At 42.4% G+C, this 24,972-nt stretch overlaps 1 protein-coding gene across 1 annotated transcript in view; it reads right to left on the reverse strand.

Moving 5' to 3' along the window:
• Nucleotides 1-4,196: 4,196 nt before the first annotated feature.
• LOC114687895 (kelch-like protein 6) overlaps nucleotides 4,197-24,972 on the reverse strand; it is a 33,366-nt gene continuing 12,590 nt past the window's right edge. The window contains exons 2-4 of the mRNA XM_037209867.1: nucleotides 20,471-20,579; nucleotides 9,684-10,133; nucleotides 4,197-5,092 (exon numbers count right to left, since the gene is read on the reverse strand). Coding sequence (XP_037065762.1) covers nucleotides 4,874-5,092; nucleotides 9,684-10,133; nucleotides 20,471-20,524 — 723 coding nt within the window. The 5' untranslated portion in view covers nucleotides 20,525-20,579 and the 3' untranslated portion in view covers nucleotides 4,197-4,873. The remainder of the gene's footprint in view (nucleotides 5,093-9,683; nucleotides 10,134-20,470; nucleotides 20,580-24,972) is intronic.

Genomic DNA, 24,972 nt, shown 5'->3' on the forward strand with positions numbered 1-24,972 from the left:
CATAAGTCTCCACATTGTTGATCCTTTGTAAGCCGTCAAAGCCCCCAATTACATAGACTTTGCCACCCAATACGACCATCTTATGCCTCCAGCGGCCTATGTTTAAATATTCTATCTGAATCCATTTGTTGATTGAAGAATTATATTTCCAAACATCATGCTGTGTTTCTTTGCCACCTACAAGAGATACAAAGCATTTAAAAACATCAAGCAGATGTTTTCCCCCAGCGTTCTCCAAACTCTAAAAGTACTAAGTCTTCAGCTGAGTCTCAGCTAAGGGGAGATAGGGAAAATCCTGAAGTTCTGATAGGAAAGACAAAACAAACTCAAAAGAATGAGAAGCCACAAAAGCTAGGAGTGTGGGCTATGCCACAAAAGCAGAATGGTGGGCTGTGCCACAAAAGCTGGAATGGTGGGCTGTGCCACAAAAACTGGGATGGTGAGCTATGCCACAAAAGCAGGATGGTGGGCTATGCCACAAAAGCAGAATGGTGGGCTGTGCCACAAAAGCAGGATGGTGGGCTGTGCCACAAAAGCAGAATGGTGGGCTGTGCCACAAAAGCTGGATGGTGAGCTGTGCCACAAAAGCAGAATGGTGGGCTGTGCCACAAAAGCTGGGAGGGTGAGCAGTACCACAAAGGCTGGGAGGGTGAGCTGTGCCTCTAAAGCTCAGGAAGGGTGCACAACCAAGTGAAAGGACCCAGAGAAGGCTTCAGTGACATCAGTCTGGATGGGTTGGAGCCAAAGAGAGTCTAATCCAGTGTTTGTGACCCCAAGAAACAGAGAGCAAGGCTGAGCAAGATAGGCCTTGACAGTCAGGAAGTTAGAAGGTAGTTTATGTTCTAACAAAAAAAAAAAAAAATAGAAGCAGCAACACTGTGGAAGAAATTACCAAGAGATCTTACAACATCATTTTCACTTCCATCTTCAATCTATGTAAAAGAGTGAGTAGTACAAAGAGTGGAATCTACCTCTAGGTGGAGACAAGCCTTTGCCTCCTCTTAAGGGTTAATCCAGTGGGACAGGCCAGAATCAGGCCTGGCGATCCTCCCAGGAAGGCAGGTCCACCTTAAGACAATGTGCCTTTTCCTTCCCAGAATTCCCACCCTAGTGCCCTGCCTGAGTCAGGCAGCCCCCTGCACTGGACCACCCTTAGGTGGGACTGCTTCTGTGCCTTTCTCAGGGCCGACTATTGCTAGTTCTTTTCTCCTGTCTTTTTCTGGCAAATGCAGGCCAGAACTTTAACATGGTTTAAACTCCCTAACCAATGCTTTGGGAATCCACACTCTTTCTAAAGGCATTCCCCCACCCCCCAACCCCCAACCCCCAACCCCCAACCCCCACCCCCCCAACCCCCACCCCCAACCCCCAACCCCCAACCCCCAACCCCAACCCCCAACCCCCACCCCCAACCCCCAACCCCTACCCCCAACTCCCAACCCCCAACCCCCAGCCCCCAGCCTCAGAGCTGCTTGTGCCCAGCTAGCTGACCTCCATGCTGTCTTATCCAAAGCAGTGTGACTTGTTTTTCTCTCCTGGGTTCCAGGCAGCTGCAAGAGTTACAGCTTTCCTCTCCTGGCTTTTTCTTTTCAACTCTAATTAACTGTTTAATGACCTTGAGCTTCATTTGAGTCCATTCTGAAAATCTTTTTAAGGACCCCCCAAAGAGAGAACAGTCTTACTGGGTGCCATCAGGTGGCTCTTCTGGGGCTCCCTAAGATTTCTCATAGCAGTCCTTCCTGCCTTTTACTTCTTCAGCTGGCAAAGCAAAGGAACCCATTCCTGCAGCCCTAGATGGCAGTGGGCCTTGTCCTATTTTTTAATTAATTTTTATTATGGAAATATGAAATGCTTACAATTGATCATTTGAGAGGAAAATGGCCAATGTTTTCTTTACAACTCTCTTAGAACACAAAATTATGATGTCTAGGTCAAAGGCACATGCTTGTGAATTTTTACAGATGCTTCCAACAGTCCTTCAAGATTGCCCACCCAACCTCCCTCCCTCCCCCCTCCTTCCCTTCCTTCCTCCCTCTCCCTCTCCTTCTCCCTCTCCCTCTCCCTCTCCCTCTCCCTCTCTCTCTCTGAAATAGAGAACAATGGCACGATGTAACCCGCATGGCAAGAATGAAGCTACTCTGAAGAGACATTTGTGCCCCTCAACCTCTCTTACTACTGAAATGAAACCATGGAACCCAGAAATGAGAATTTCTCCAGGAATCTCACATTGGAAGATGAAAAAGGATGAGAGCGAAGCACTGGCTGGGAGGAGAACGTGTCTGCCACAAAGAGATTCCACAGAGTTCTAGCAACTTTTCAGACAACCTTGTCAGGTCAGACTGAAGCCCCGCCAAGGGGTGGGTTATGGATGGGCAGGACCACACCTTAGTGGTCCTTAGTGCTGGCTGCTCAGTACCATGTCCTTGGGCCTCTATTCACGTTCATCTCACCAGTACGGTGGTACCATCTCTTTAATCCCAGCACTCCGCAGGCAGAGGTGGTTCGGAATCTCTATGAATTTGAGGCCAACCTGGTCTACACAGAGAGTTCCAAGGCTGCCAGGGCTACTTAGTGAGACACTGTCTCAACAAAGCAAATCAAGTCAAAAGCCTGTAGCTTTAGTTTGGGGCCGCAGATATGAACTTGAGCAGGGTCGCTGGATCACCTTTGTCCCTCTTTCCAATGTGGCCTCACTGAATAAATCGCCTCTTTCTGCTTTTTACTATTAATTTGGGTGTTTTACTTGGCTTTTACTATTAACTGCTGTTTAATTGGCTTCCTGGGTATAAATGTGGCCAAGCCTGGCTCCTTGGCGTCTAGACTGTGTCCCCGAGTTTGGTGGGTGTCACCGTTTGCTCCCATGACTGTGGAGGGGCTGTGCTTCCTTTCCTAGTGCTGTGCTCACACGCCTTGAGCATTTGTCTTTGTGCTTTTCAGAGGTCTCTACTCAAGACATCGTGATAGTGATTCCATTTGGGTGGCACTGGAGATTAGAAAGCACCATGAAAACCTTCAACGAGATCTTTATTAAAAGAGAACAAGCGCTATGTTTTCCTTAGTGACTTAACACCTGGTTAGTCTGGAAAGCATATTGCAGGCAGAGATGAGGAGAGATGCTGTGACCGCTGTCCAGGTGTGTGTCCGCTCTCAGAGTGTTTAACCGTTGTGCGCACGCCTTTTCCGCACTCGGAGCAGAGCGGATCTCTGTGAGTTCGAGCCAGCTGGCTACAATGAGCTAAAAGCGCAAAGCTACAAGAGTGTTTAGGGAACGCTACAATTCTAAGGTTCACGGGGAAAGGTTCTCTCTGGTGCAGGTGAGCGAGCACATGCCAGGCAAGTGTTCCGCCACTGCCAGAAGGACTTTTGGGAAAAGCAGAATGGAGAAAGGCTTCCGTTACCAAATATGAAAATATACTGAAAGCATTAAAAATGAAAATAATGCGAGTCCAGGATTAGATAAACTGACCAATTAAAATTGAATACAGAAACCAACTCAAATATATAGAAATTATTAAATGTTATTTAGCAGTTGGCCATTTGGAGACAAGTTAGATATAGCAATGTCACTTTATAATTTAAACAACTTCCCAACGTGACTTGGGGGAGTAACTAGAGGATGCAGGAGACTAACTCAGTGATTTGGAGAACATGATAGGAAATTAGAATCTCACAGCAAAGAAAGTTGTTGTGAAAATACAAATCAAAGGTAAAAGACAGCCACCACCTGAAGGGGAAGTATTTACACCACAAAGCAAAGGATATTCAACAAGGAATGCAAAAAGTTAGTAAATAAAAGACAAACATGAAGCAATTAAAAAACAGCCAAAGAGTATGAGCAGACATATTTTAATAAAAATCCAGTTAGCCAGTATTCTATGAAAATCAACTCAACACCACTAAAGATATAAGAGTGTAAATGTATATATTTAGTATATTTAGTTTATTACATCAGAAATAATTGGTGATAACAATTGTTGTTAAGGATGTAGAAAATGGGCACTGGTTGAGCTACAAAATGTGTGATCTGGTTTTTTGGGTTTTTTTTTTTTTTTTTGTTTTGTTTTTTGGTTTTTTGAGACAGGGTTTCTCTGTTTACTTTTGATGCCTGTCCCAGATCTCGCTCTGTAAAGCAGGCTGCAGGCTGGCCTCGATCTCACAGAGATCCGCCTGGCTCTGCTCCCGAATGCTGGGATTTAAGGCGTGCACCACCCACCACCGCCTGGCTAAAATGTATAATCTTTGTAGAGGACAATATAGCAACTGATAAATTTTGCATTCACTTACCTTACGACCACTTCCAGGAGTCTTTCCACAAGTGCAGAAACTATGTGTGTGCAAATGTCTGCTAGAGTATTTTTTTTTTCAAGTAGATTACAAACAGCAAATACATGTGCAGTGGCAGAGATCAATTCTGATTACCAAATCTTCCTTCCTGGACAAGTAACTAAATGACATTGCCAACCCCACATCTATTCTGGGAAAGAAGGGCACACTGTTGGCTCTCGCCAACGGACTATTTGTGGCCTTTGCAGGCCATGGCTTTGTGGAATAGATGTGTCTTCTCTTTCAGGCCATGTGTGGGAGATGGCAGAATCACAAGTCAGAAGGAACCTGAGCCCCTGAATGCCTAAGTTGAGCGAGGCCTCCTGACCCCACCACTCCCACATACCCCTGTGTTCATTCATTAGATGGGACTTAGGACTTGTTAAAAATAGCTAGTATTACTTATCCCAATAGAATATAAAAATATTTTATGAAAACATGGGGAATTATCATGGAACCGAAAAACTGCCATATTTTACTTTCTATTCTCTGTATTGTTCAAATCATATAGTATTTCTGTAGTAAAAAGAAACTTATAGCCTAATCAATATTAAGAACAGAACTGGAGAAACTCCACCCACTTCTTATTCTCACTCTCCAGCTTGTGCTCTGTCAGTGGAAGCTTGGCCACCTCCAGATGACTGCGCCTCAGGGGATCCAGGCAGGTTACCTCTGCCACAAATCGTTCCTCTTTGGTACAGCCGCCAATAATCATGAACACCTCAGACTGGAACTCGTGCATCCTGGGCTTGGTACGCTCTGAAATAATCTAGAAATCAAGGAGAGGATGTGTGGGCAGAGGGAACACAGCACGATAGTTAGTGCTGAGCTTAGGCTGTGGAACCACATAAGGCGGGTCCCAATCCCCACCTCTACCATTGTTGGCCTCGTGACTTCTCCTTGACCATGGTTTCATCCTCCGTGCAACGGCTTTTGATGCTAACTACCCAGTGGGTTTGTCGTATTAAATGGCATAATTCACGGAATGTGTTGACCCAGGGCCTGCTGTGTAACAGGTACCGAATAAACTGTTACCTGTCATTTTTGTTGCTGCTGTAAGACAAAGGTCTATTTGCCATCAAATGCACTTCCTGCCTCTTCTCTACTGCCTGCTCTGAAACCTGAACTCATGGAATGAAAGTCAAAGTTAACATTTACTCAATACCTATTGCCATAATGTGAAAAAGGAAGACTAGGGTGGCAGGCCCATGGGGAGGAGCTGTCACACATCACCCTTCAGAAGGTCTTTATTGGGAGAGAGAGAATGAGTGTGTGTGTGAGTGTGTTATGAGGGGTTGGGGAGACAAAGACAGAGAGTCTTTGCTTCAAATCCCAAGAAGAAAAGGTGTTTCTGACTCATGGATGTTCAGGAGCTAGGCAAGCTCCACACAGGCACTACAGTCTGTCCTATCCTACCTGCCAAGGGTCATGGAGCAGGCAGAAGGAAGGACCAGAAGCTTGTCCTGCTGGTACAAGGGGAGGGCCTACCAGTCTGTAGCACAGAATGCTTTTTTTTTTTCTTTACCAACTGTTTGTTCGAGAAAGATAGCTGGGGACATGGGAGGCTCATTTGGGGGGGGGGAAGAAGCAGTAAGAGGATCTGTGTTCTAATAGTCACTATACACCAAGCCCTAGGCCAAGCCCACTATATAATATTACAGTGATGAGTTTATGGAGATGCTCACTGATGCTACTAACATTCCCTAGTAGAAGGAAGAGGGGCCTTTATCTGGGAGTCCAACCGTTATTTGTCTCCTGCTCTCCTCCATCTGCAAGTGATCTTGGGAAACACTACAGCAAACAGGAAGTCATTGGATAAGTGAAAATGGGACTCTATGGTGCAGTTCGCACAACATCACCATTCATAATGAGGTGAGACCTTTCAGGGATGCAGCTGCCCGGGGGTCACCCCTCACCTATGCTCTGTAAGTAAGTACAATAAACTATTAGCTCACCAAGCTGAGCTTCAGTGGAAACGTTATTTTCGTCTGCCATTAGTGTCCTCTCTAGAGTGAATCTGGTAGTTTGTGTCTCCCCACGAAAAGCTCACAAAGCATCAGCCAACACCCCACATTTGCTCTTCAGAAATTTTGTTTATTATTTGTTTTTCTGTGCTAAAGAGCCAGATCCAGTCAATTTTGCATCCCCGGTTTTTTACTTCTGACTGTGGCCATAACATTTGTTAGCTGTGAGTTCAAAGGAAGAGCGGGGAGAAAGGAGACAGGATAAATCCTCACCACTGTGTTGAGCCTGAGAGCATAGACAGTAGAAAGTCCACAGAGTAAGGAGGGGAGCAGTGGACCAGAGAACTTGGAGACACTTGAAGGTACCAAGGACTTAAGCAATGAGTTGGCGCCATAGACAAACTCTGCTTCTCTGCAGCTTTCTTCCCAACATCAGTCTGGTTTCTGTCCCCAAACCTTCCATCCCCACAGCTGAGGCACAGGCTACAACACAAGCTGGTCACCTTTGTTCAGTGAGAATTTTGGTGCTGTAGGCAAGGCTTCAAGGACAGTCTTATAATTTACTATGAGGACATCCCTTTTTCTCTAATGGATTCTTAGCACCAAGAACAGTATCTGGGTCTTGTGGATTTCTAAGAGTCAGTGGATGGATGGATGGATGGATGGATGGATGGATGGATGGATGGGTGGATGGATGGATGGATGGACAGACCGACAGACAAATGGATAGACGGATGAATGGATGGATGGGCAAGACAGGTCACCAAGGTCCCTGTCTACTACTATTTTTTACAATACAAATCACTGTGGTACCCAGTCTCTACAATGACCTCAAGTAATGTCTTCCTCCAGGAACTCAGAGCCCATATAATTCCTTCTATACTGGTCCAGAATCAGTCTCTCTAACCAAAAGATTACAGCAGAAATGGTGTTCTACCAGACTACTAAAGACACTAAAGCCTTCATATCGATTGCTTTCTCAGTCTTTCTTAGGTAAGTTGCTCTGGAAGAATGCCATCTGCTATGTAGATGACCACATGGTAAGAAGCCACAGCTTCAAGCCAATAGCCAGTCAGGAACTGATGCTTGCCCGCAATACTGTGAATGAGTATCATGTGAAAGTTCTGATCTCATCTGAACTTTGAGATTGCTGAAGTCTAAGCCAATAGATAATAGATGAACCAACACCTGGTAAGAGACTTTAATCAGAGCAACCCAACTGGGTTTTACTTTCTTCTTTTTCCTTTTGCAGTGTAGGATTGAACACAGGGCATCATGCATGTGAGGCAAGAATTCTACCATGGATCCACATCCCTGCCTGCTGCTTTAAACTGTGAAATTGTAGGGTAATTCATTATGTAGTGATTCCATATGGGGTAATAATGGTAGGAGAAAGAAAGGTCTCAAATCAATGTCTTCAACTTCTTCTTTAAGAAACTAGAGAGGGAAAAACAACAAATCCAGAAAGTAAACAGAAAAAAAAATTCTATCAGGATCAAAATAGAAAGAAAATTAAATAGAAAAAAAAACAGAGAAAATAAAATGAAATCAGAAATTAGTTTATTGAGAAAAGTCAACAAAATGTATGATATATCTAGCAAGACCAATGGTGGAGGGGGGCACAGAGAGCCACTATCTGGAATTTAAGATGCTGCATCACTATAGATTCTATAGACAGTACAGATTCACATCACTACATAGTCTACAGATAGTATTGATGATGAGGGGAAATTATGAACAGCCTTATGTCAACAAATCCACTACTTGTATGGATGGAAAAATTCTCTGCAACTCAGTTTGAGAAGAAACAGACAACATGAGCAGCACTGTACCTGTTAGCATGATGTGATTTGAAGTGAAAATCTCCTCTCCAGGTTGGCCAAACCCTGTAATACCAAACACTCAGGATACCTGTGAAGGACAGACAAGTAGCAAACTGTTCTAAGAACAACCAAGAAATACGGAGATCCACACAGATAAAGGACATCCTCCAGAGGAGTAGCAGACAGATACGATTCCTGAACAACTTTGGGCTGAGGTTTCTACTGTACCCTGCAGATGAGGTTTGGAACTTTCACACGGTGATAGGCACATATGAGGCTTCGTGAGTGTAAATCAACAGCAAACTCTCCCTACACTATAGCTTCCTGGTGAGCTTGCTCCTCCACTAAAGCCAGCCTTGTCTTTACAAGATTCTGAGTGAAAAACATCTTCAAAATTTGCAAAGGAGAACAGGTAAGAACAAATGCTTTCTTGGTGCCCATTTTGTCGTCCATAAACATCGACGTTCATAACACACCAGAGATTCCTCCTAAGATCTAGAGATGAAAAGCCCAGGAGCACCCAGTTCCTACTATAACAAGCTGCAAGTTTAGAATATTTACGAAATAATGAATTCAATGGTTACCATGTGGCATTTGGTGTCATGAGCAAAGATTGAGCCAATGGCCATAAGAACACAAAGGGTTCTCTGGAGAAGGTGACCTCGGATTGAATTTTGGAGTAGAAGCAGAAGTCAAGAACAGGAAGAAGGAAGCATTTAGACAGTATTCGCCTTGTCCTGAAGGCTGGAAAGACATATCCTTTGAGGGAGCTGGACACAGTACATCAAAACCGCAGCAGAATGTATACATCAACAACTAAAGAAAACAGAGACCATGAATTTGAGCATAAGGGAGATACAGGAGAAGAGCTAGAGGGAGGACATGGGAAGGGGGAAGTGTTGTGATTGTATTTTAATTGAAAAATGGATTTTAATTAAATTTGTTTTTAATTTTTAAAAGCAAAATACAAACATACACAGTAAAAGTGTGTGGTAAATGATGCCAGAGACCTGGGTAGGAGGTATTTTAGTGGATCAGAGCTCAGGGAGCTTTAGGAGAAAGAGTGGGTGGCTTCCTGGAAGTGATGGAGAGCCAGTGAAAAGGTCAGGCCAGGAGCAAAGTCCACACTGCATCTTCCACCATCCCAGGAGTGGGGATGAGTTGGCGGGAGACCAGACAGGGAGCACATTGATGAGGTCTAGAAACTTTCTATAAGTTCAGGAAAGAAATGATAGACTCTGGATCTAGGCAATGTCAGACTAGAACAACAGATACAAATTCTCACGAGAGTGGGAGAATTTAAGGAAGTGGATGGGACCACACACAACTGGGCAGAGGAAGGTCACAGGCACCATGCCGAGAGGTTTCCATTTCTCACTAAATCCTCCCCACAGCTGTGTGAAGATGTGCTATCATCCTCACTGCACAGATCAGGGATCCCCAGCTTCTGGGACGACTGACTTCTGCTTGCTGTCCTGGGAATTTGTGAGCAAGGGTCACTTGCATTTCTGAGAGCCCTGGCTAACTCCTTACATTGGTGATGAAATGCAGCAACCTCTCACATCCAACCTACCTCATTGCCAGAGAGGTAGTACATCCTGGCTTCCTGCAGCAGTGGGAAGACCTCAGGACACTGTCTAATGAGAGGATCTGCTTCAACCATCTCCACGAAGTACCACGGGTCCAGAAGCGGTAAGCGCACGTTCTCGAGAACACAAGGGAGGAGGCAGAGTCGTTCTGACTGTTTGTGCTGGACCCAGCTCATCACGGTCTCAAACACCTGAGCCTCCTCGGTCACACAAAGGTCATCACTCTTCAAGATGTGATACAAGGTATCCACCGGAAGTTCCAGGAACTCCTCAGAGTTCAGAATCTGAACGAAGTTTTGAATGATGTAACTTTGAACTTGCATCTTTAAACTGTCCAACGAGTGTGTATCCGCCAGCCTCAGTATTCCAATGCAATTTTCTGGGTTCAAGGCTTCTGTGAGGAAGCTGGCACAGGCGTCCACCAGCTGCAGAAACTAACAAAAGAGAGGGAGCCAGGAAGTGATTAGTCCACAAGAACATTGATCAGTGTGTGCCAGCAAAAACTTAGAAACAGCCTAATGTCCAACAGCACAGTCACACAGCCAGCAGCTCCACGAATAATTTAAAAACATAAGATTACATTAAGTCACGTGGAGAACGTAATGTGTTGGGTTTTCAAATCAGTTCACTAAACCTGATCAAACGTCTGGATTTACTTTTGTGTATTTTGTAGTGCTGGGGGTGGAACACGCAGCATCGCACGTGCTAAGCAAGTGCTCTCCCTGCCATCGAGCTATTTTCCCTAAATTTAAGCCTCTAGATCTAATCATCAATTTACAGAAAAAATATAGAAGTAGACATACGATAGCATGAACATCCATTCTGCCACATCTAGATGGTGGAAACTCCATGGAACAACTGGTTTGATTTCTTCTGTAAATATGCTACAGGTGCAAAACAGGGAGAGAAGGAGGAGGCAGTGTAGATCAAGAGCTCTGCCTGCATCCATGAGTCCATGTGGAGCACAAACTAGGTTCAGTAGCTTGTTTTTAAAAAGGGGGGATCATGAAGTTGGGAGGAGGGATGAAGGGTAAGGGTGGGTCCTGAAGGAGTTAGAGGAGAAATAGTGTGTAAATATGATCAAGAAACATTATATGCATGTATAAATTATCACAGAATACAAATGTTAAAGAGGAGAGATTTAGGAGATATATCAACTTCCTACCAAGTATGAACCATATTGGGATGCCCGATCTAAGCAACTAATTAAGTCAGAGAAATGTTTACAAGCACTGATATTTGGAGACATGAAAAATTATTATTAATTCTCTGATGTGGAACCAATCCTCATCCCTTCCTCAGCCTCACTGTGGAGGTGCCTGTAACGGCTCTGCTGGGTGCTCGGCCCAGCCAGGTCAAGCAGTTCAAAGGTTCTAGGTCATGATTTTGTTTTTATTTCCAGCATTATCTACTATAAAAGTCTGACAGCAGGCAAGCTGGAAAGGCCAGATAGAGGAAGAAGACATGTACTAGACATCAGGAATGCACTCAGACCCGTGCGCTTCTTCATCTGTCATTGCACTTAACAAACGATTTTTAGCAGATCGCTTTTTATTTAATTAGTAAATAGGATATTCAGATCACATCTGTAGAGAGGAGGAAATAGATAATTTGGAGTAAAAGACACTGCCTGAAGATACATAGCGGGAGGCGAGATGTTCCCTCAGCTACCTGCTTGCTAATGAGAGTGCAGGCTTGCACTGCCGAGCTAAGAAAAAGCCAGGAGAATCTCAAGAGACCTTACAACCACAGGGGAAGGCAGATTTCTCTGACTGCCTAAGTTCTCCCCAAATATGTGTCAGCAAGCACTTCAGAGTGATCCAGCCAGTAGCTAGGAATTTGCTGGCATGCAAGGCAGTCATGAGAACAAGAAACTGTGTTTTATATTATTTGCCTTTGGATAAATTTCCAGCATGCTGTTCCTGAAACTTGGTTTTCAGAAGTGAGAGATGACAAATAATGGCCACAGGTAGCCAGTTTCCTGTTTAGAGGGATGAGTGAATAAAAAGTTACAGTAAACACCTGACTCTTTGACAGGAACTCCTAAAATACCACCAAAGAGACACGACCACACAGGAACTCCTAAAATACCATCAAAGAGACATGGCCACAGTTACCAGAAGAAATGTCTGCCTTAAAAAAGCCATTGATAGGTCTTCTTTTGGGGAGTATCTATTTAGATTATTTATTCATTTTAAGAACTTTTCAGTGTGTGTGTGTGCGCGCGTGTGTGTGTGTGTGTGTGTGTGTGTGTGTGTGTGTGTGTGTGTATAGTATGACACCTGCATAGTATATCAAACATCCAAATGTCAACGTGGTCGCTCTCACAATTAATAGCCCATTCCAACAGTAATATATAGTTGACACCAGGCCTTCTGAGATGCTAGACTATGGAACTATTTTCTGAACACTCAATTCTACCACACCTAAGTCTCATGTGAACATTGCAAATACTTCAACTAAAAGAACACAGCAGATAAAAAAAAAAAAAAAAAACTAAACCGCCAGGCGGTGGTGGCGCACGCCTTTAATCCCAGCACTCAGGAGGCAGAGCCAGGTGGATCTTTGTGAGTTCGAGACCAGCCTGGTCTACAGAGCAAGATCCAGTAAAGGCACAAAGCTACACAGAGAAACCCTGTCCCAAAAAAAAAAAAAAAAACCCTAAACCACGCAAAGAAATAGCACTCAACCAATGGGGTTAACACAATGAGGCTCTATATGGGAAGAGTAGAAGCCCATAAGAGAGGTCATCTTTAGGAGCAGCAAAGGTCCATCAGTGAGATCCTCCATAGAAGTATGAGAGACCCATAAGTGTGGCCTTCCTTGGGAACAGCACAGGCCCCTATGTGAGATCTCATAAGGAACAGCAGAGGCCAATACATGTAGCCTGCTCAGGAACGTCTCAGTCCCATAACTGAGGCCTCCATAGGAACAAGAGAGGCCCATCAGTGAGGCCTCTACTTCAACAGCAGATTACCATAAGTGAGTCCTCCATAAGAACAGCAGGGGCCCAAAATGAGGCCTCCATAGCAAGAGCAGTGTCCTATATGTAAGGCCTCCATAGACACAGCACAGGCCCATTCATGAGGCCTCCATAGCAACAACAGAGTCCTTAATGAGGCCTCCACAGAAACAGCGTGGGCCTATAAATGAGGCCCTTCTTGTGAACAGTGGGGGACCATAATTGAGGCCCTCCATGGGAACAGCAGATGCTCATAGGTGAGCCCCCATAGCAACAGCAGAGGCCCATAATGGAGTCCCTCCATGGGACCAGCAGAGATTCATAAGTGAGACCCTCAATTACAGCAGCAGGTGTCTGTAAGTAAGGATCTCCTTGAGAACAGTAGTGGCCCACAGAGAGGCCCTCCACAAGAACAGCAAAGGCCCAGCAGCAAGGCCCTCCATGGTAGAAGCAGCCTAAGAAACAAGTGTTTCAGGTAAGAGTATTTGCATTGCTGGCTTCCAAGTCCATGGCAGACACACTGAGAGAAGACCCTCCTTAATTCTTAATTTCATTATATAAAAGCAATACAATTCAGTTCCTTTTTAAATAGAAAATACAACTGAACAAAAACTTTAAAATAACCATCCCTTTACCTATGAAGAACCAATTATCTATCACATTGGTAGGTGATATTTATACCACATATAGATATAAAACACTTATAGATACACACACTTGTCTGGGCTTTGAAAGTAAGCCCTCCTGAACCTTGCAACCCGGTTCTGATCGTCTATTTTTATTGTGACCCTATCTCAATAAATAACTATTTACAGCATTATAATAGCTAATTGGTACTCCTTTAAGACTCCTTTCCAAGAAACTCCTTAACAAGAAACATGATTATAAAATAACTTTTAATGTAAAACTTCTTAGGTAAGCCGTACTCTACTCGCAAAGAGGATAAATAACAGCAAATGCACAGCCACCATTACCTTCTTTTGCCCTGTATTCCAGGCTGATGCAGCTTGCTAAGAAGCGGTGATAGGCCCTCATCTCCGCCTCTGTTATCCACACCACGGTGTAAGGTGAGTATCTGGGGTCTGGTTCTTCATACTGCCTGCACTGCACAGCTGTGGAGTTCCAGGACACATGACCACCCCCCCTCCTCTCCATGCTGCTCTGGGCACTGCATTCACACTATGGTTAAACCTCCTCTGCCTAATCTCTCTGAAGATCACACAAGGTCTTTTTTCACTGAGAGTTGATCCTGAGGATTAGCAGGTGCGGACAGGGTCACTGCTTCAACAGACTACCAGAACTCCTGATCCAGAAACAACAGAAGGGGAGCTGAGGGATAAAGACATTAGGAACAAAGGAAAACACTTGAGCTGCTGATAATAAGAATGTTTCCCTAAAAGCACCACATTGTGAAATATCGGGCCATTGGTGAAATAACAATTAAAATTATTAAATTTTAAAACATTTTTTGAAAAGATAATCTTTGGGAGATTATTTCTGCAAGGTCAGTTTCACTCGCCTTCTTTTCCAAGCTCTCCAGGCTGCCGAAGCATAAGCCCAACACTTAGCATTGCTGCCAGGGGCTTCACCGTCTAAGGAAGCACCAGGCTGACACAGAAAGTGATAAAGTTTCCCAAGCTCCAACTGCTTTCGAAGAACAGCTGCAGCACATCACAATTCCCAAGTGAAGGATGCTCCTTCCTGATGATATCCAAGAGCCCCCCCTAGAAACACAAGAAAAAAATGACTTCATATGGCAGAGCTAGGCTGTATACAAAGACACAGGGAGAGGCTGCCTTTTCCTAACACATTTTGTTCTGTTTTTACGTGATTAATGTCGCTGCTTAATAGTGTTGTGCTCTATAATTTAAAGAAGAATACACCATTAAACAGCCAAAAGTTAAGTGAAAAGTATATGAATGTCTAAAGGCTCTGTCTATGTGAGCATCTGCGGTGGTCTTCAGGCTCTGTCTATGTGAGCATCTGCTGGTGGTCTCTCAGGCTCTGTCTATGTGAGCATCTGTGGTGGTCTCTAGGCTCTGTCTATGTGAGCATCTACGGTGGTCTCTAGGCTCTGTGATCTCTGAAGGGAAGTTTGTATTGCACCTTAAGCATATTTACAGACCCAGATATGTGTAGCTGTTAGGTCATTTTTCTTCAGTAACATGTTGTTTTATACTTTAACTGGATAACTTGGCAACTATTTCTTAGGATAGCTTTGTAAATGTTTGCTTTTTCAAGACAAGCTGATGGGGATTCAGCTCAAACAGGCAGGAGGAAAACTCAGTAAAACTTTAACCCATCCTGTCTGTCTCACACAGATATTATGAAACTGTAACGGTGCAAGGCAGCAGCTAGACTACATCTGTTCATATTAAAATAATGCATGTTTGTGATGTTTTTATTTTTTACAAGTTTTAATAATAAAGTTTATAAAATAAAAAAATGCTAAATGTAGAATATATATTTTTCTTTCCTTCTTCATTATGAAGCCTGTTTATTTTATATAAGGCCTCGACCATAGAGCTGTGTTTCTTGGTAAGGTTGGTATTCAGGCTCTTCTCACTCTATTGCCTGATATGCAGGTCTAGGTTAATTTGCCTTCAAGTTTGTGAATCTTGTTGATTTTCTCAAAGAACCAACTCTTCACTTCTTTGAGGCTGTATTTTGCCTTTTCAGTTGTTGTTCTATTTAGCTGACTTCAGCCCTGAGTTTGATTATTTCTTTCTGCGTATTCTTTTTGGGTCTTACCGCTTCTTGTCTTTCTAGAGCTTTGAAGTATATCACTAATCGATTAATATGAGATGTCCCTGGTTTTTTATGTAGGCACTTAGTGTTTCCCATAGGTTTTGGCAAGTTGTATTTCATCTTCATTAAATTCTAAAAAGGTTGTAATTTCCTTTTTGATATCTGTCTTGACCCAGTTTTCATTCAGTGGTGAGTTGCTTTGCTTCATGGAGTTTGTGTACTTTCTATCATTACTGTTCTTGATGCCCACCTTGAGACATGGTGGTCAGATAGGAGGCAAGGCATTTTTCAAAGACTTGCTTTGTGTCTCAATATGTGGTCAGTTTTGCAGATGTCTTACTTAGGATTTCCATTGCTGTGAAGAGACACCATGACCATATAAGTCTTCTAAAGGAAAACATTTAATTGGGGCTGGCTTACAGTTTCAGAGGTTTTATCATCATGGTGGGACATGGCAGCATGCAGGCAGACATGGTGCTGGAGAAGGAGCTGAGTTCTACATCTTGATCCACGGGCAACAGGAAGTAAACTGTGTCACTGGGCATAGCTTGAGCATAGGAGACTTCAAATCCCACCCCCACAGTGATACACTTCCTCCAACAAGGCCACATCTACTCCACTACCTCCTAACAGTGCCACTCCCTATGGGGGCCATTTTCTTTCAAAGTACCACTGGAGAGTTTAATGGGCCACTTGAGAATAATGTGTTTTCTTTAGTATTTGGGTGGAATGTTCTGTAGCTGTTTCTCTGTTTAGTTTTTGTTTGGATGATCTGTCTGCTGGTGAGAATGGGGTACTGAAGTCACCAACTAACACTTTGTGAGAGTCAGTATGTGATTTTAGCTGTAGTGTTTCTCTTTTGAAATTCAGTGCCCTTGTGTTTGTTACATAAATGTTTAGAATTATCCATTTATGGACATTTTTTTCTTTATGAGTATTCAGTGTCCTTCCCTATTAACCAAATTTAATCTTAAAATTAATAAGATTCATTGTGGTTTGAAGTCTATTTAGTCAGATATTAAAATAACTACACTCCCTTGCTTCTTAGATCCATTTGTTTCAAATACCCTTTCCCATCATTTTACCCTCATGATGTCTTTCCTTAGGGGTGAGAGGTTTCTTGGATGCAGCAAAAATATGGACCCTGTTTTCTAATCTTGTAGCAATAACGCCCACACTACCACCACCCATTCACCATGTCCAAGCAAGGGCTGTGGATCGAAAAACAGAGACAAAAGACAGTGGGTCATTCACCTCAGCAGAATGCCAAATGCTGTTTATTGAAAGAGGGAAGAAACCTTAAATACAGTCTTACAGCACAATGGGAGAATCCCAGAGGGCAGAAATTCACTACTGATATTTACAATCTTGTATCTAAGCTGTTAATGCCCAATATGCAGGATACACAAATAAGGAACTTCCCTTAAGCATTCAGGAGGGTGGAAACCACCATCAGGGAATTAGCATAGGGAGGACATCTGGTCAAGGTCAGCAAGCAGGCAACAGCTTACTCAAAATGAGAGGGCCAGGGCCCTACAGGTCCCCCCTTTTTACTAAAAAATGAGCTTCTGACTTAGGTTGTGTGGGACGTCAGCAGGTCACCTTACCCATCATGGAGACGCCTGCCCAGACCACATAGGTGCTCTGTCTTAGGTTGGTAACTGCCCCCCCCAGGCATTACCCATCTCTGAATACTCATTATCATATAGGCTCAACCATGTGAGCTGTAGAGTTAACTGCTGCCAAAGATCTCAGAGTGGCGCTGGGCTTGCAATCTGTGCATTTGAAACTGAAAAGACCAACAGAAGTCCTAACCCACCCATAGCCAGTAGGCTAGAGGCAATTGAGCCATTCCCTTCCTTAAGGAGCCTTACTGCAAATTGGGATCCTTGCAAGATGGTATCCCAAAAGCAAATGGAACTTGAGTTTTATAAATTTCAAAGCCAATTGAAATGTATATAACTACTGAATAAAATTTATCACGCCCAATAGAATGAAAAAGTAATTAACTGTGGTAGCTACTTTTGCTAACTGTAGTAAGCAATTATGAAATAGCAATCCCAGAAACAGTAGCAGCAGTGGCCACCACCACTATAGCAGCAACAAGGCAGCAGCGATGTCAAGTTCTCTTCTAGAGCATGTGGGCATCCGCTAGCATGGACACAACTCCAGGAACACGACCGACCAAGGCCCATATTTCTTGATGCCAGCACAACTTAAGCTGGCAGCTCTTCAAAAGAACAACTAAGAACCATAAAGAAAAAACAGACAGCACACAAGGAGCAGAACTAATGGTCTCATAATGGCTACATTCAGGCTCACAAATTTTAAAGGTATCTTCAAAGGAGGCTAGATGAATTTCAGGAGGCCAATAAAAGTTGCATAGAGCCACTCCTGAAAAGTAGGTACTACACCAGCTTGAAGAGGATTGTGAAAATGAAAAGGCTTAGCTGGCATGGTACTGTGAACAAATGGAAGTCAGTGACCTTCAGGGTTATCCTTAATCTCCAAGGTGTCTGGGTGACACATTCTCAAACATACTTGAAAGAGCAGTTACCATACATTACCTTCTGAAGAATCCAACTGCATGGCTACAGTTTCTAGTCTTATATTAATGCTTGCCAAGGCTGGCCATATTGGGCTCTTAATCCCCATTGGCATCAGAAGGGGAGAGTTCTTCACAAAGGCCCAATAGGTCTCTGCCATGTTGGGATTCAGCAGCAGCCACAGGGCGCACGCAGCGCTCAGGAACCCAAAGAGGGAATCTCATTGTCCTGTGGAAAGACACAAACAGATCCCCGGGCCCACACCAATACCAGATCAGGTCCCCTCCAAGTGCCAGTAGAAAGATCCTTCCATTGCACCAGAGGATGATTTGCAACAGGAGCCCTCCAGTGCTTATCTGCAGCAGATAGCCAGCAGAATCCATCGATAAAAAAATTTAAAATATATAAAATAAGGGAAAGAAAAGAATGTGGAGAGGAGAGATGAGCCCCTAGCTCCCCCTTTTTACTTTAGCAATATATGTTTTTAAGGTACAATGGCAGTGTTCTACTATAGCCTGTCCTTGAGGATTATAAGGAATACCAGTCTTATTAATGATAGAAAAATCTTGGCAGAATTTTGAAAATCCCATAGTGCTGTAGGCAGGACCATTATCAGTCTTTATGCATTTTGGCACTCCCATGTAAGCAAAAGCCGTCATTTTCCTGACTTCTTGTAGAGGCCATTTTGGATCTCAGGATTCTTGTAAATTATAGATATGTCCCGCACCAGAATCCGGTAGTCTTTCAATCTCAATCCCATATAATTTTATTTTTAATTTAGGCTGTTTATCATTGATATCTGTTTGTCAAATCACCTTTTCGCCTGTACTTCAAAAGCCTCCAGTTCTATATATAGGCACAATTTTGCATTTGAAACATGAAAGCAATAATAATTGAGCAGTTCTATCACCAGCCTCTATTTCCATGGTTCTTTTTACATATGCCAATTATAAAAGCATTAAATACAATCTCTATAGGATTTGAAGAGGTAACTTTTGGCAATACTCTGGAGTATTTTTATAAAATCTTCAAGTAACACATTAGCACAAATAGCCAATTATTAACAATGTGGATCAAACAATTTACCTGTATTTTATTTACTGGAAAAATAATTTTGTAACCTCTTTATCAGTAAGAGATTATTTTTTATGGGTTTACCTTAGCAACAACATTTAATAAGCTAACAACCCAATGAATTTCAAGTGTTATATTTCTTTTCTTTTTTTTTTTTTTTTTTTTTTTTTTTTTTTTTTTTTTTTTTTTTTTGGTTTTTAGTGACAGGGTTTCTCTGTGTAGTTTGCGTCTTTCCTGCCACTCACTTGGTAGCTCAGGCTGGTCTCAAACTCACAGAGATCTGCCTGGCTCTGCCTCCCAAGTGCTGAGATTAAAGGTGTGTGCCACCACCACCTGGCTCAGGTGTTATATTTTATAGAATTCTAGAAAGCAACTTAAAGAGCAGAGCCAAATTTTCAGTAATGATCAACAGACAAAAGCATACCTAATATATAGTTCAAAATTATGAATTCTGTTCCTTAGTTTATCTACCATGAGAGTCAATCATTCATCTAAGCATTTATTAAGACAATCAAAAGAACAGAACACCCTTTATACAATGAATGATTAATATCCCTGGAAATTCAAACAGCATTGACTTAGCATTCCATGTCCTGACTGAAACAATTTTTCACCAGAAGTTGGGCCCATTTAAACTTTTAGTGCTAGTCCCTCTCCTGGCCTCTGCTCGCTTGCCTGCCCATGAGCCTGTTCCCCTCATCGGCCTTGTGGCTATGCCTCCTGTCTGTGTGTACCTGCCTGCCTGCTGCTCCGGGCTATCTCACACACGCCTTTGCCTCCGTGCTGGACTTGTGCCCCACACACGAGCACTCACATTTAATCTTTCTCTTACTGCTATGAAGGGACTACCTAATAATGAGTTATTCCCACCATTAAAGGAAAAACAGAAAAATATTTCCTATGAAGGGATCCTAAATATTGAATTATTCCCACTCTGAGAAAAAATGAACATTTAAACCAAAATTAAGCAAACAGACAACGAAACTCCTACAACTCTTTGTAATTCAGATGCTGCCTCTCTGTGCTGGTGGCAGAAAAGAGCTCAGAGTTTCAGCTTATCCTGAAAATTCTAAAATTGGAAAGAGCCTTTTCTTCCTCCATTACCACTGGGAAGAGGCTTTTATCTTTTCTTCATCCTTCCTTTACAGGGCCCTAAAAATCTTTAGACCTAGTTTCAAAAATTTTCCCCTTTTTACCGGGAAAATTCTTTTTTCTTGATTAAATTTTTTCTACCTTTTCTAATGGGAAATTTCCTTTCCCTCCCTCTTCTCTATTGGGAAGATTTCCTTTTTTATTTAAAATCTTTAGCTGTCTTGCTCTATCTTAACTTCAGTGCCCTCCTGCTTCAACAGTCCGGTTAACTGACTCTGAGCTAGCTGCACCCATTTCAATTCACCCTTATCTTTTCTTTTTGTTTCTTTAAATTGCTGGCCAGGCTTACCTGGGTGTCCATCAGCAATGTCCCTTCTTTCTTGGATCTCGGTGGGACCTCCATTTGTAGCAATAACACCTGTGCTACCACCACCTGTTCACCATGTCTGAGTGAGGGGCTGTGGATCGAAAAACAGAGACAAAAGACAGCGGGTCATTCCCCTCAGCAGAATGCTGAATGCTGTTTATTGAAAGAGGGAGGAAACCCTAAATATAGTCTTACAGCACAATGGGAGAACCCCAGAGGGCAGAAGTTTGCTACTGATGTTTACAATCTTGCATCTAAGCTGTTAATGCCCAATATGCAGGATACACCAACAAGGAACTTCCCTTAAGCATTCAGGAGGGTGGAAACCATCAGGGAATTAGCATAGGGAGGACATCTGGTCAAGGTTGGCAAGCAGGCAAAAGCTACCCAAATTGGGAGGCGGCCAGGGCTCTACACCTGAATGAAAGGACCCTTATGTGCTTGCACTGGAAAAAGACTTCTTGGTGGTCTCTGGGGGTTTTGTGAAATGGGTACAACGGAAGCAACAGACTATTGAGCAATGGGTCCTGGAACTAAATGACAGTGAAAACAATGTCTCAGAACCTCTGGGACACAATGAAAGCAGTCCTACAGGGACCTTTACAGCTCTACATGTTGATGAAGAAGTCAGAGACATTGCAAATACTATGAATGATACACCTTAAAGGATTTTCGTAAAAAGGAAAAAAAAAAAGAATAAGCCAAACCTCAAGTAAGTAAATGAAAAGAAATCTTTATGATCAGTCCAGAAATTAATGAAATAGAAATGAAAAGAAAAACATAATCATTGAAACTAAGAGTGGGTTCTTTGAAAAGATAAATAAGATCAACAAACCAAACTAACCAAAAGAAAGAAGACACCAACTTATACAATTACAGGTGAAAAGGGAACCATCACACCAGATACCAGTGAAATGAAAAACATCAGGTCTGGAGGTTAGAGACAGCTCACTGGGTAAAAGCACTGGTTGCTTTTCCAGAGGACCTGGGTTCAATTCCCAGCACCCACATGGTAGCTCACAGCTAGTCTATAAGTTTAGTCCCAGGGATCTGATGGCCTCTTCTGGCCTCCTTGGGCACTGCAAAATATGATGCACAGACATACATTCAGGCAAAACACCCATACACATCAAACTAAAACATATAAACAAAAACATAACTTACACAAAACACCACGTCTCATGTTGAAAATGCATATTCCACTAAGTCAGAAAATCAAAAAGAAATGGATGAATTTCTAGACAATGTGACTTACTAAAATTGAACCAAGATGAAATGAATAGTTTTAAAAGATCTATATCATGCAATGGATTTAAGCAGTAATTAAAGCTTTCCCAACAAAAAGCAGTCCAGGCCCAGATGGAGTCATGGTGATGTTTATGAAGCCCTCCCATGCTTCTCAAGCCACTCCATAGAAATGGAAGAAACACTTCCAAACCAAAGGCAGATAAAGACATGGAGTGAGAGAATCAACAAACTAATTCCCATGATGACCTTAAACTAAATAATTGCAAATACATCAAAAAGATCATTCACCATGATGAAGCTGGTGGTGTAACTTGATCAGAGATACAGGAACACAACAGATGTGAGCCAATAAATGTTCTAAGTCACACAAATGGAGCCGAGGACAGAAACCCCATGGACATCTGGACAGATGTAGAAAAAACACTGACAAAACCTACCATTCCTTCATGGTAAATGTTCTAACTTGGATTAGGAAAAAAAATCATAATATAATAAAGCCTACATATGACAGCCTACAGCCAACATGATATTAAATGGGGAAAACCCTCAAAGCACTTCCACTAAAATAAGGAATGAGACAAAGGTGTCCAACTTTTCCACTCTTCTTCAGTATAGTCCTGGAAGCCTTAGCTAGAGCAAGACAAGGGGAGCACATAAAAGGATACAAACAGCAAAGGAAAGATGCCAAAGGCCCCTATCTGCATCTGCTATGATTTTATACATAAATCATAAAACTATGATTTATTTATAAAGACTAACTAGAAAACTTTTAGAACTGATACACACATTCAGTGGCAGGACACAAAAGCAATACACAAATCCTTCCTATATATCAATGACAAAGAAACTGAAATCTTGGAAGTAATCCAATTTTTTTTTTTTTTTTTGGTTTTTCAAGACAGGGTTTCTCTGTGTAACAGCCTTGGCTGTCTTGGAACTCACTCTGTAGACCTGGCTGAAGTCAAACTCACAGAGATCTGCCTGCCTCTGCCTCCTGAGTGCTGGGATTAAAGGTGTGTGCCACCACCGCCTGACAGTGATTCAATTTTTAACAGCCTCAAAGAAGAAAAAAGTACCTTGGAAAAAACTAACCAAGGATATGAAAGATCTCTAAAATGAAAAATTCAAAATACTCAAGGAAAAAAAAATCAAGTAAGACACTAGAAGATGTAAAACATGTTCATGGATTTGAAGGATCAATAATTGTGAAATATGGTGGTATTCTATTTGTACTGAAATGTGATTTTAATTGTATGTTAATAAATAAAGTGGCCTGGGGGTCAGAGCTATTAGAGCCATAGAAAAAGCATGGCAGTGGTGGCGCACACCTTTAATCCCATAGATCTCTGTGTGTTCAGGGATACAGCCAGCATTGGAGACATACACCTTTAAGACCTAGAGGGCTGTACTTACAGGCAGTGATGAGGCAGTCATGTGTCTGGGTTTACAACCAATGAGAAGGCAGAACAGGAAGACTATTTAAAGACATACACCCAGGAAATAGGTCTCTTTCAGGGAGCTAGGAGCACCGCAGGAAGAAGGGTAAGATTTTAGCTTTGAGCTCTGAGCTCTCGGCTTTTTCTTTTACATTGGTTCTGTGTTTCTTATTTAATAAGACGGTTGGTTACATCTACAGTGAAAACAGTATCTTACAAAATCCAATATAGAGTCAATACTGAGCAATCTCAGCCAGACATCCAGTGACATTCTTCACAGAAACAGAAAAGCAATCTTAAGTGAGGTATGGTGGTTCACAATTTTTAATTCCAGCACTTAGGGGGCAGAGGCCAGTCTGCTCCACAGAGTGAGTTCCAGAACATCCAGGACCATTACACAGAGAAATCCTGTCTTGAAAAAAACCAAAACAGACACACTCACCTCCACACACAAAAAAGCAATTTTAAAGTCCATATGGAAACACAAGAGACTCTGGAGAGGCAAAACAATCCTAAGCAAAAACCAAATCATCGAAGTTATCACCATATCTGATTTGAAGTTATATTACAGATCCATATTAAAAAGAAGGGCATGGCACTGATGTAAAAACATATTCAATTGTAGTGATAATTCATCTGTGCCCCCACAATAGAGTTTATCTGAGGTCAGAGGAAAAAGCCAGCTACTATATTTGACGTAGAAGTCAGACAATGGTAGCACATGCCTTTAATCCTATCACTGAGGAGGCAGGGATCTGTCTGTATCTCTGTGAGTTCAAGGCCACACTAGGAACAGAGCCAGGTGTGGTGGCACATGACTTAAATTCCAACACTGGTTAGCCATAAAGGTCTGGAGGTCTGTATAGACAGACAGGAGGTGACAGAACTGGACAGGAAGAGGAAGTGATATAGCTGGGCAGTGAGAGGAAATGAGTTAGCAGAACAGAAAGGAATATAGGTGTGGGTATACAGGAAGTAGGTCTCTTTGGAGACTGAAGGTCAGTGAGGTGAGGTTGGCTTGTGGCTTGTCCTATTCCTCTGATCTCTCAGCTTTAACCCTAATTTCTGGCTCTATGTTTTTTATTTTATAAGACCTTTTAAGATTCATGTTACAATTGGTGCTCCGAGGATTGTGGCAAGAATTGCCTGAAAAGCTGATTGTGGCCTTACAGCTCAGGCTGGAACTGCACGAAGCTGGATCTCTACCTCACGTGGGCCCAAAGTCTCTTTGGCTTTTTCTCTCCTGGTGGGTGGTGGGCTCTCTCTGGATTCTCATCTCAGACTGCTACCACATTAGGTAGCTGCTTTGAAATTCCCTCGGACATCTACTCTTCTACACAGTCGACAGACTTGGTAAGTCAATTAAGATATCTTAAAAGGAGAAATTAGTTAAAAGGGAATTTTTTCCCACATTAAAAAGTGGGAAACATTTTTACAATGGAAGGAATTTGGTCTCTGTTTGATAACACATTAGGAAGTCTGAAAATGGAACAATTAAATGAGAGGATAATTAATGTTGATGGGATGTACATAACATTAATTATGAATATTATTTGCTTGATCATTTTTATTTTAGCATTAAAAAGGTTGACCAATTTGAGATAAAAGCTTTAGAAAAACCTGTTAAAATGAATTATAGAGAAATTCAGACCCAGACAAAAGAATTTAATGGTAATTCAGCCAATGGGCTTTCTACAATCTGGAATTCCTTTGCCTATTTTGTTACCTAAAGGATGGCCTCCTATAGTTATTGATTAAAAAGACTGTTTCTTCTCAAGACCCTTACAAGAAAAAGACAGA

Source organism: Peromyscus leucopus, chromosome 12 (assembly GCF_004664715.2).
Source record: "Peromyscus leucopus breed LL Stock chromosome 12, UCI_PerLeu_2.1, whole genome shotgun sequence".
In the NCBI taxonomy this organism is placed as follows: domain Eukaryota; kingdom Metazoa; phylum Chordata; class Mammalia; order Rodentia; family Cricetidae; genus Peromyscus; species Peromyscus leucopus.